The sequence below is a fragment of the Columba livia genome, chromosome 3 (genome assembly GCF_036013475.1).
Source record: "Columba livia isolate bColLiv1 breed racing homer chromosome 3, bColLiv1.pat.W.v2, whole genome shotgun sequence".
Lineage (NCBI taxonomy): Eukaryota > Metazoa > Chordata > Aves > Columbiformes > Columbidae > Columba > Columba livia.
Window position 1 is genome coordinate 1,107,518 of NC_088604.1, and position 12,605 is coordinate 1,120,122.

General features: G+C 53.1%; 1 protein-coding gene across 7 annotated transcripts in view; it reads left to right on the plus strand.

Annotated features, from left to right (window-relative positions):
* OTOF (otoferlin) overlaps positions 1-12,605 on the plus strand; it is a 115,373-nt gene that overhangs the window by 56,172 nt on the left and 46,596 nt on the right. For all 7 annotated transcript variants that reach the window (XM_065055469.1, XM_065055472.1, XM_065055466.1 and 4 more), the window contains 3 exons: positions 8,747-8,820; positions 11,357-11,483; positions 11,781-11,835. In XM_065055469.1, the coding sequence (XP_064911541.1) occupies positions 8,747-8,820; positions 11,357-11,483; positions 11,781-11,835 (256 nt within the window). The remainder of the gene's footprint in view (positions 1-8,746; positions 8,821-11,356; positions 11,484-11,780; positions 11,836-12,605) is intronic.

Sequence of the window (12,605 nt, forward strand, 5' to 3'; positions counted from 1 at the left end):
CTTTGAATTCAGTCTGTTCTCCCCTGTGCTCAGCAAGACACATTTCCTTCTACTCAGAGGTCTACCAAAGGAGTTTTGAGGATAATATTTGTTTGCCTGCTTAGCTACCCACCCATCCACCCATTCATCCCAGTGCAGTTCTCACCATCCACCAATCTGTCTGTCCATCAGTCCATCTCAATACAATCCTGTGCATCCACCCATCTCACTGCATTTCCATCCTTCTATCTATCACTCCCATTCTCACTACCCACCCACCCATCCATTCATCCCAATGCAGTTCTCACCATCCACTAATCTGTCCATCTGTCCATCGGTCCATCTCAATACGATTCTATGCATCCACCCATCTCACTGCGTTTCCATCCATCCATCCATCCACCCATCTGTCCATCCATCCATCACTGCCATTCTCAGCATCCATCCATCCATGCATTGCAGTACAGATCTATCTCACTGTCTGTTCATCCCAGTGCTATTCCTTCCTTCCATCCATCCATCCATCCATCCATCCATCCATCCATCCATCCATCCTGCTGTGATACTCTCTGTCCATCTGCCCATCCCTAACACCAGCCAGCCTAATGCCCTACCATTTATCCATCCATCCATCCATCCATCCATCCATCCATCCATCCATCCATCCACCCATCCCAAAGCAACTCTCTTTTCCTGTCTGTTCTATCTTGTTCACGCACCCTCTCTTCTCCCTGCTCATCCCAGCACCACCAGTACTGCCACTGTCTCTGTGCCCAGTTCCCTGGGTGCTGGTGGGTTAGCCAGTTGTGTTGCAGCAAGATCTCACTCGGGCCCATTTGCGAGTTGGGTTTGGGTGGCTGCTTGATGCATGTTGGTGATGGGGGCTTGGGGGAGAGAAGGTGGGCAAAAATGGTCTTTGTCACCACAGCCGCATGAATCTCGTCTGAATGAATTGCTCTTTGTGATTACAGAGCTAAGGCCAAGGGGAAAGAGAAAAGACACCTGGCATTACCGTTCAGGTACCCTGGCCCCCATCCCTGGGCTCACTTCCCAGCCCCAGCCTCCATCCCTGCTTTGCTGCTCCCCCTGACGCGGCTGCAGGACCACACGTTCCTCTGTGCCAGGCAGGGTGTCTAAACCCACGTTGCTTGAAGGCATAAAATGAGAATTCTCTGGGGGTGTGGGGAAACTGTGCCCTTTTCGGGCACCCAGAGCCCAGCCCGCAGCTGTTTGCAGTCACAGAGGCACCTTTTGCAGGGAGGGTTGGAGTGGAAGGCGCCAAGGATAAAGGAGGGGAGGGAGAAAGGGTCATCTGGTGTTAGACCCCAGTGCCCAGGACCAGCAGCACCATATATTGCTGCACGCAGGAGAGCGGAGTTGCATGAGGAGGGGGATGCTCAGAGCAAGGGGGCAGCTGCAGATACATCCCTGCATCCCTCCCCCAGCCCCATGGGCAGATGAGCAGGGGGATGCAGGCTCAGGCACTGCCCCGTCCCAGCCCCTGGGGATGCTGCTCCCCATCCTGGCGTGGGGGGAACCAGCCACTCCAGCATCCTCAGGGCAGTTTGGTTTGGCACAGTTTGGTGTGGAAGGGAGAATTTCCCAGCCGTGGCAGGGAAGGGTCTTGCGCCAGCGAGACAGTTGGGGAGATGCAGCTGCTCGTCCCTCCAGGGTTGCAAAGGGCTTGTGTGTCCAGAGCGGTGAACCAGCCACATTGCAAGGTGACGAGCCGCGGCTTTGCAGGGAGCTCTGACCGCGTCCACCAGCTGCAGGAGAAAGTGGGGAGTGATTTAAATCCTCTCCCTGCGCTGGGCAGGGGCACTAGGGCAACTTTTACAATGCAGATGAAGCAGCTGAGCCTCGGTGTTTGCTCTCCCCTGCCAAGCTCAGCTGGCAAGGGGATCATTGCTGCTGGTTTGCTTTCAGAGCAAGTGTGGGTGCAGGGAGAGAGCAGGGCTGCTGCTTTCAAAGCAGCTTCTGCATGGGTTTCTCTGGCTGTCTTCCAGCCCAGGCTCTGAGCTGATCGCTGCCCGTGCTGGGCTGAAACCAGCTCTTCCAGACTCCCGCCCATGCTGGCTCCTGCCTCTGTCTTCTGCTGGAGCTGCTTTTCTGGGCTTCACCTCCCAAAAAACCCATCCAGCAAGACATTACACTTTATTTTCTGGGTGGTTTTCCATCACCGGGGTCCATGCTCTGCAGCCTCATGTCCCCAGCACAGGCACGGCCATGGGGTGGAGTAACAAGCCACAATTAAGAAAACACACCTCCTAATTACTTTCTAGAGGTGGTTAATTGCTTTCTTCTCCCCACTTTGCTGATGCAAAATGGGGGAGATTAGCCAGGAAAAAAAAAGGAGTGACTGGGGATGAAAACAGGGAGGCATGAGCCAAGTGGAGAGATTTAGGAGCCATGAGAGAAGGAAAATGGGTTTGAAATGCCAGAGACAGAGCAGAGGTCTGCAAAGCAAAACAAGGAGGTGAGGAGCTGGTGCCTCCTGGGTGGTGTCAGGGCAGGAGGAGCCCCAGACCCAACCCATCTCCAGCTGAGCCCTTTTGGGAGAGAAGATGTGAATACATCTTTGTGGGAGGACAAGACTGCTCACCTCTGTTAAAAAGAAGCCTCGTCTCCTGCACCAGGAGCATCTCTGATCTGTGCCCATACCCACTCACTCGCGTGCCTGTGCAGCTGCTTTCCTGGCCGCAGACCTGCACCCAGGGGTCGCCCATCACCTCCAGAGGGTCCCACAGAGATGTTACCCACCCAAATCACAGCTGTGGGCAGGACAGGGCTGCTCGGGATCAGCCCCGCTGAGGGGAGATGCCGTGAGCACAGCCTGGGGATGGGGCACTTGGAGCTCTGGTGAGGAGCAGGGAACTGCAAAGGGAAGAGCAGCTTTGGATTTGATGGTCTGATTTGAAACACTCGGTGTGCACTGAAGCTTCTTTGCCTTTTGTTCCCTTGACGCGTGGCCGCCGGCTCCAGCAAAGGCAAAGAGAAGACGAAGGAGCACAAGTAGGTTTGCTCTCCTTGCTGCTTCTCCTTCCTCTTCTTTATTTCCAGCTTTCCATGCTTGTGTTGCATCTGATCCGGTCGGTACCTGGTGTGCCCTCCCTTTCTCTAAAGCTGAGCCTATCAGCCCTGGAGGAGCTTGGCTCTCTTGGATGTGTGGCCTGAGACCTCGGAGCCTGCAGACAATATTTATCTACAGCAAAAGCCAAATGTTAAAGAGGGGCTTGGGCCAGTCCCTGGTACAACTGGAAAGGAGCAGTGAGGTCCTGAGAGAAGCCTGGCTCCTGGCAGGATGGGCTGCAGGGCAGGAGCAGCTCTGGGTGCAGGTCTCAGCTCAGGGCCGAGCAAATGGGACTTAGCACCAGCTTTACAGCTCCTGCTGCCACATCATCCATGTAGACCAGTTTCTTCAGCTCCTGCCTTCCTTTTATCCCCAGCTGCTTGCGTTGGCACCAGCCCAGGCTGTGTCTGAGCTCCCTCCCAACAGCAGCATCCTCTGGCTTAACAAAGCGGCTCAAAGTTAAGCTCGAGTCTCCTGCGAGCACAGGCTAATGCCCCGCTGCCCAGGGGACAATTCCCAATCCATGAGGTCTTTTCTGGCTCGTATTTATTGCATTGCAGCCGAAGGACCAGTTTATGGTGGTATCTGACTGATAGACCCTCCTAATTAATGGTGTAAAGCGAGGAGGAAATGATGAAGTGGGGAAAGGAGAAAAATGGGGACAGATTTTTTGAGCAGGGCCTGTTGCGATAGGACAAGGGGTGATGGTTTTAAACTAAAGGAGGGAGATTCAGGCCGGACCTGAGGAAGAAATTGTTTGTGCTGAGGGTGGTGAGAGCCTGGCCCAGGTTGGCCAGAGAGGTGGTGGATGAACCATCCCTGGAGACATCCCAGGCCAGGCTGGATGGGGCTCTGAGCAGCCTGAGCTGGTGCAGATGTCCCTGCTCATGGCAGGGGGCACTGGGGGAGCTGGGAATGTCCCTCTGACCCCAACTATTCTGTGATTTTATGATTCTAAATGTCTTCAAGCTGTCAGTGAGGAGAGAGCAGCATCAAGATGGGGAGAGACGTCCCTGCACCCAGCAGCCTGGTCCTTGCTGGTTCCCTCCCCAGTTTGGCTGTGTGGGAAGGGGAAGAGGCAGACTGGTCTGCGGGTTTGTGTGCAGGGTGACCCATGGGGTCTGTCCCCAGTATGGGTGGCAGAACTGGAAGTCTCATTAGCACGGGGGTGACAGAGGCAGCACCCACCTGATGGGAATAATTCCTGTAAAGAAATGAGCCGTGGAAACCTGTTCCCTGCTCCCCAGTAAACAGCAATGATTAAAATGTTCTCTTTAGCCATGAATAATTAACCAATAACCTGCAACCGTATCTTTAACTAGGAGCTGGCCAGGAGAGAGACTGCTTCCACCTCCCAGCCCAGGTCTCAAACCTGCCTGTCCGTCCGTGCTCCCCTCCTGGAGAACCACATGGGGGAACCCTAAAGGACAAATCCAAGTCCTTCTGGGAGCAGTGAACTAAGCAGAGATGTGCTTCACCATCAACTGCAGATAATTAATCTGCTTAATCCCACCTTACACACCAGAAAGCCCAAGTGGGGAGCACTATGGGAGGCTGGGTGGATGCTCTGTTGTCTAAGACAGGTTTGAGCTTGCTTGGTGGCCTGTCCCTATCTTGGGAACACAGGTGACATCTTCAGCCCCCTGCTGCCAAACTGGTTTGCGGTGGGCCAGCACCTTGCAGCGTTTTGGAGGGGAGCAGATCACAGAATCCCAGAATGTCAGGGGTTGAAGGGCCCTGGAAAGCTCATGCAGTGCAATCCCCCCATGGAGCAGGAACACCCAGATGAGGTTACACAGGAAGGTGTCCAGGCGGGTTGGAATGTCTGCACAGAAGGAGACTCCACAACCCCCTGGGCAGCCTGGGCCAGGCTCTGCCACCCTCACCCCCAACAAGTTGCTTCTCCTCTTGCAGTGGAACCTCCTGTGTTCCAGTTTGCACCCATTGCCCCTTGTCCTGTCATTGGTTGTCACCAGAAGAGCCTGGCTCCATCCTCCTGACACTCCCCCTTTCCATCTTGATCCCCAGCAATGAGTCCCCCCTCAGTCTCCTCTTGTCCAGCTCCAGAGCCCCAGCTCCCTCAGCCTTTCCTCCCACGGGAGATGCTCCACTCCCTCCAGCATCTTGGTGGCTGCGCTGGACTCTCTCCAGCAGTTCCCTGTCCTGCTGGAACTGAGGGGCCACAACTGGACACAATATTCCAGGTGTGGTCTCCCCAGGGCAGAGCAGAGGGGCAGGAGAACCTCTCTTGACCATCATCTCAGTTCTTTAGGAAACCAGGCTTTGGCAAAGGGGGGGCTCTCGGTGCTGCCACAGCCTGTGTCAGCATCTCAGGTTCGCAGGTCCTCATGTAAAATTCATGTGGGGCCGGTGTCAGCTCTCCGCCGGCTCTGTCTCCCCATCTGCGCCGTGGGGTGCCTGGTGGGAGCAGCGCAGGGTCGGCACCACCTTTGCTTAATGCTGCAAAGACCCCACTGTGCTCGGAGAGGAGGTTTGGCCGGGGTCCCCGTCCCTACTCGGTCCCCACCGGGATGGTCCCCCCATCCTAGACCCGCCACCGGCCGCTCTCCTGCCTCGGCTCAGCTCTTCCAGCATCTGCTCCTGGGGAAGCCAGGTCCTGGATGGCCGGCGGGTGAAGGTACCACCCCAAGGATGGGAAGGGGGGTTGTACGGGGTGTGTTGGTGCTCACCTGGCTTGGAAAACATGACTGTGGGGCTTGGGAAGGGGCTGGGGGGTGAGGGTGGGTCACTGGGCATCTGTCTCTGAAGCATCTGCAACTGCTTGTTCCTCAGCCTGCGTTTGCTTCTTCCCTTCTTTTCAGCATTTACTGAGTATGTTGTCAAAATCTGCTTTCGTTTTTATTTTTATTTTTATTTTTATTTTTATTTTTATTTTTATTTTTATTTTTATTTTTATTTTCTCAGTGATCTCCACACTCCATTGTTTCCTGGGTATTTGCCTCCCCTTGTAGTAACACCATTAAAGGCAGCACTAAAGGAAGGAGGGGGCACCAGGTGTTGCAACTGGGGCTGGGAAGAGCATCAGGGGCATGTGGTATGGGGACAACACCAGAGGTTTTATGGCACCGAGAGACTCTGCTCTCCAAACTGCAGCTCGTCTCAGGGATGTGCCAGAGGCTGTCGGGCTGCCTCCCATTGCTGGGGCCTCTTCTGCAGTAAATCTGCCTTTGGGGACACGCAAGAGGCTCATGCAGCCGATGTCCCCATAGCACGTTGACCAAGGCTGAGCTCTGGGAAGGGACAGGGGTGACACAGCTCCCATGCGCACCCTCTGGAAGGAGCTGGGTGGGACTGGTGCTGCTGGGATGGGTCTCTGTGCGTGTTGCTTGGACCAAGTGCTTAATCCCGGTCTTGTTCAACATGGCCCCAAAACAGCTTTGCTGTTTTATGCTAGGGGCATCACTTGCTGTGCTAACCCAGTCCCAACGCATGCTCAGGATAATAACAGGACCCTTGTTATTTTGGGTCCTGCTTGAGGGCCAGCACAGCCAGTATCTTCCCCGCAGAGTCCCACTGGCTCGGCACCAGTTGCTCTTCTGTTTTGTTTGACTTCCCAAGGAACCTCAGTAATTCCTGGGACAGATACAGGGATTTTTCTCCCCAACCACGTGTCAGTAAATTGCCGGTTCTGGGGCTGCTGGGATTGTTATTTATTTTTCTCCAATTTTAAGAAATTAATTGGGAAGGAGGGAATGTGATGGAACTGTGTTTCTTTTTGCGGAGGGACTGTGTCTGCTGGGTTTCCCACAGCTCCTAGAAGGAAACTCAGAGCTGAACAGTGAGCTCGGAGCAGAGTTTCACGGCCTGAGCTGTTATTACAGCATTTACTCATAAAAAAATGAGTTTGCAAATAGCTTAAAAGTGTTACTCTCCCCATAGCAGGAAAGCCGGCCCTTGTCTTTCCTTCTCCTATCCATTCAGAAACTGCCCTTTCACCGAGGATCCTGTGAATTAATCACGGCTGCCTGGAGACCCAGACATCGCTTAGTCCCAATTAAACCTCACCTATAAATAGTTCCTATACTTTATGCTGGCTTCATGCCCCAGTTGAATTCCCCCTCCCTTGGTGAACACATTATCTTCCTATTCTCCTTAATTTTCTTCTTGTTTGCTCCAGTTCCATTGTCAGCCTGCAAACTCCCAGTTCTTACAAGACAACACAAGCATCAGGCTGGCTGCCATGCCAGGATTTATCGGCTTTGCACAAAAAATATAATAATAATAATAATAATAATAATAATAATAATGATAATGATAAAAGGTGCAACTTCATCCGTTGGCCCCAGGCAGATGTGCTCAGAGCTGAGGGATCCGAAGTTCTGGCGCCTTCGCTTGGCTCACGGGCAGCACATCCCAGTTGTGTTTCTGCAAAGAGCAAAACTTGCAGGTCATGGGAATTTTCCCATTAAAAATTCCCCCCTTAGGCTCCCGCTCTGGGCACAGTCACAGCCCGTTGCCTTCACGTTGCTCCCCAGCTGTTTGCTCTTTAATGATCTTTAGTTATTGCACGCTCTGGCTTGTGCTTCGCGCTGGTTTCAGTTTTACAGATGCTACGGAGTTTTAGATGCTATGGAATCTTAGATACTGTGAAGCTTTACATACTACGGAGGTTTTTTGCTACTGAGGATTTCAGCTTGGTCTTTGGGCTAAAAATGCACATTATGTGCAGACTCCACAGCTTTCCCTGGGGTAACAGGACCTCCCGCCTCCTGCAGCGTGGACGTAACCTCCGAACGACAGGGAACAGTCTCAGGGCTCTTATTGACTTTAACAATCTCTGCCCGTTTGCTGGAGCTGCATTGGAGAGCAATCCCGTTTGCAGTGCAGAAATCCTGTCACTTACTGAATGCTTTAGTTCTATATATTATGGATGTGACAAACACCAAGTAACTCAGGAGCCCAGACTGTTGAAGCTCTTGTGGTTGCACGGGCTGATTTCTGCAGCATCTGGAGCTAGAATCTAAATTGCTTAAACTTACCTTGAAATGATGGGTATTTTTAGAAAGCAACCAGCAAGCCATTTGCAAACTTATTTTATCAGCTGATCAAGCCCAGACTGCCCTGAGTGCATTTGATCCCAGCCTAGATTGCAGGCGGGGAGCTAAAGCTGACCTGACACTGGTATTTACCGCACTGGAACTGGAAAAATCGTGTTGTTTTACTGTGCTGGAAGGGGAAAGATGTTTCTGCAACGGGCTGCAGAAAGACCGTAGGATCTGCACAGGCTTGCTGCTGGTCTAGCCAAAGAGCTTATTGATTTTTCACAGCAAGGCGGTGGGGGAAGCGGTCGGATGCTTTCATTTTTAGTTAATGGTTTTAGGTAGCTGGGGAGCAATCGCACAAATGGGTCGGGAGAGGTGGGATGGCTGTTCGCAGCGGAGGCACAGGCTGCGGGAAGTTTGTTGGCTGCTAACATTATTCTCCAGCCCTGCATTTTATCCCAAGTTGGGGCATTACCTGAGAATAAAGCCGAGACCCAGGGCTCCCCGTGGCTGCGATCTTGCCCCTGTGCTGGGCATCTTTGCAGCAACCCCGGCTTCGTCTTTCTGCTGATATTTCTTCTCTCGCTGTCGAGCTGTGGAAAGGTTCCTCTTGATCCCACCCCCAAGTCCCAGAGAACAGCACTAAAAATACAGTGATTAATGGTTGGGGTTTTTTCTCCTTCTCTTCTTCCAGGGCTGGGAAAGGAGTATTTTCAGCCATGAAGCTCGGCAAGACGCGTCCATCAAAAGATGACCATCGAAAACAAGGTACGATGTTCCTGGGGGGACGTTGTTCCCTGCCCTGGTGCTGCTTTCTGGCTGCCCAGAACATCACAGGGAAGCACAGGAATTATACACAGAGTCACAGGATGGTTTGGGTTGAAGGGACCGTTAAAACTCCCCCAGTGCCACCTCTGCCATGAGCAGGGACATCTTCACCAGCTCAGGGTGCTCAGAGCCCCGTCCAGCCTGGCCTGGGATGTCTCCAGGGATGGTTCATCCACCACCTCTCTGGCCAACCTGGGCCAGGCTCTCACCACCCTCAGCACAAACAATTTCTGCATCATGTCCGGCCTGAATCTCCCTCCTTTAGTTTAGACCCATCACCCTTTCTCTTATTGCTGCTGTGACTCAGGGATTAGATGGGGAGCACTGGGAGCTGGGCAGGAGAGCTGGGCCTCCACAGGGAAATGAGAAATAGGAACTGATGGAGAGTCTCCAGCCAAAAGCTGGATCAGATATCACCCACCTTGAGCAATGGTGGCAAAAGCAGGGACTCACGCGAGGCAGCTCCTGGCTTATTTTGAGGGAAGATGTGCAAATGTGACGATGCAAAGCGGGACTTTGCGCTCGCCCTCACTGGGCACGCGGTGCAGCAGCTCAGCGGGAGGAAGGACTCGGCTGCGGCAGCGCTGCGTGTCCCTGCGCCCGGCACCGCGCTGAAACCAGACGCCGTTCTGGAAACGCACAAAAGGGTCAGCGATCGGAAATTTGCTGTTGTTTCCATTCGGACCAAAGGATTGGGTTTCAACAGCAAAGAAATGGGGGAATGGATGTTTGCAGGTGAGGACAGAGCGTTGCTTTAGGCAGTGTCTCTGGGTGAATCTCCACCGCTTTTAAGCCATGTTTGAGGATGGGAAAAGGGGAATTTGGCTTGGGATGCTGGTGTGGGTAGAGGCACTGACAGTGACCGTCCCTGTGCTGGGACCTGGGGAGGCCATACCTCCAATCCTGGGGCAGTTCTGGGCCCCTCACACCAAGAAAGGCCTTGAGGTGCTGGAGCGAGTGGAGAGAAGGGAACGGAGCTGGTGAGGGGCTGGAGCACAAGTGTGATGGAGCGGCTGAGGGACCTGGGGGTTCAGCTGGAGAACAGGAGCTGAGGGGAGACCTTCTGATCTCTGAACTGCCTGAAAGGAGCTTGGAGCCAGGGGGGTCGGGCTCTGCTCCCCAGGAACAAGCGCCAGGAGCAGAGGAAACGGCCTCAGGTTGCCCAGGGGAGGTTGAGGTTGGATGTGGGAACAATTTCTTCCCCAAAGGGCTGTGGGGCATTGGAACAGGCTGCCCAGGGCAGTGCTGGAGTCACCAGCCCTGGAGGGCTGGACAGACGGACATGAGGTTCTCAGGGACACGGGGCAGTGCCAGGGGTGGGGTAACAGACTCCATGATCTTGATGGTCTTTCCCAATCAAAATCCTTCTATGACTCCTACCCTTGTTCTGGCAGCTGGTGATGGGATGTGGTGGATGTGTTGACACTCTGCCTGTTGGCCAAGCCGCCATCTTTTTGTGCCATGGTCTGCCCTGCTGTGCAGGCTGCTGGTCCCGCCAGGTCAGACAGACACTGAATCCCCAAAACCCAAGCTGGGAGGGGCCGAGTGGGTCTTTCCCGGCTGGTTTGGGTGTAACTCAATCCTCAAAACTCCCAGTTGAGTCAATGACACCCTTTCCCCACCCAGCCTGCAGCCCTGGGTATCTCCAGCCTGGTGGAAAGCTTTTCCCAAAACCCAGCCTAGATCTCCCTCGCTTCAGCTGAAGCCCATATTCTCTCAGAAAACCAGGCTAGACTATGGTGAAAAACCTGGTTTCTGGTCTCCTGGAGCACATCAATCCCCTGGAGCACACTATGAGCTTCCCCAGCTTAGTGAAGAGACGAGGAATGTGTTTCCCAGGAGCCACATCTGTGCCATATGAATGGATTTGGTGCTACCCTGCTGTGCCACCTGAGCAAACCAGTGACCCAACAGCTACACTGGCATGTTTGGCCCAACAGAATAAAACCATTGCTGCTTTGTGTGATGTGCACATGGGAACAGCAGCATCTCAGCAACTTCTTCTGGGAGAAACACAGATGGAAGGGCAACTCAGCTGTGTCTCAGTGCCGGTGGGATCTGGGGTCTCGACCCTTCCTGTAGCAATTTTTCATCATGGGAAATGACCCCTTTGTCTTGTTTTTTTCGGGCCTAGGTGGCTGGTTGTCTTTGCAGCTGCTCGTCTGGTAGCTAGAGCTGCAACGCTTGCTCAAATGCTCTTTCACCCCTTGACGTCTGGGGTGTTATTTTCCATTTTGTTTCTGCCTTCACAAAGCCGTATCCAGGCACGCTGCCCTGAGGAATAATGTGTCCCATGAAGCAAAGCTCTTCTTTTAATCCCTTTTTAGACCAGGTTGCCTGTGACCTGACCTGGTGACCATTGTTCTTTGTATTATCAGGTGAGGCTGATAGGATGCATTGGTTACCTTTCTCTTCGCCTTTAATTATTCACCGAGTGGAAACCATAAGAGACGTTTCTTTTGTCTCCTTTGTGCAGACGAACCTGCTGTTTTGGAAGCAGAAGACCTGGACCGAAAAGCCATGAGGCTGGGAGGCAGACTGGAACCAGACACCATCTCCTTGGCCTCCGTCACCGCTGTCACCACCAATGTCTCCAATAAGAGGTGAGCTCCAGATGTGACCTTGTGCGAGCCAGGAGGTGAGGGCACCTTCTCCTAACCCTGACCCCACAACCGTGTGTCCCCCAAGATGGGGTATGTTGGAAGTCACATTGCCCCGTGCCAGAGGTGCCTTTTTGGAAATACCTGACGTGCTGCAAAAAGCACCGATGTTCAGTATTTTGCAGCCCTCGGGGTTTATGTTCCTCAGGCTCAAAGAGGGCAGGAGCTTCAAGGGGTGACCTTGCAAATGCTCCGTCCCAGACCTCTGGTTTGACTGGGCTTTCTTCTGCCCCTCCACAGGTCCAAGCCTGACATCAAAATGGAGCCAAGTGCTGGGAGGCCAATGGATTACCAGGTAGGTGACAATGTGGTGGCCCCAACTTCAGCTCACAGGGGTCACTACCTGGGGGTGGGGGGACAGTTTTGCAGGGAACATGTTCACACTGAGTTTTAAGGCGCTATATTTACAAAGCTCGACTTCCCGAGAGCTGGCATTTAAATGTTGGAGCAACAAGTTTGAAATTAAGTAATTAACTGGTTTTGCTCTCCGTGGTGTGGAGCCCAGGAGGCACAGATGAACCTGCGGTTGAACCAGGCTGTCTCCAAGGCATTTCTCTTGCCTCCCAAGAGCTGTCAGGGTGCTGTTTAGCATTCAAGATGGGTGAGCCCTGGCTGGCAGTAGGTTGCTCACTGGCTTTCATCAGGCTGGTACGTGGCTGCTCATACAAACATTGAGTCGCAGAACAGTTTGGGTTGGAAGGGACCTTCAAAGCTCATCTAGTCCAATCCCTGCCATGAGCAGGGTCATCTTCAATGTTAGCGATGCTTCATTCCTGCCCCTTCATATTGAGTCAGAAGAACTGCACATGTAGTTCCCCAAGGCTCAGACGCTCCATGCTGCTCCTTTCTCCCTTACTAGTCGGTGCCAGCGTTTCATAAATTGGGTCCTTTTCTCATTTTCAACAAGTCGTGCTGGTTCAGCAGAGATTGAGCTTTATGTCCTCACCTCTCAGCACAGCAAAATGTTCCTGGGGATAGCTCGGAACAATGCAAATAATGATTTTTTTGGTTAGAGATTTATTGCAGAACATTTGCAGCATCCAGTACAGACCAAATTGTGAGGAT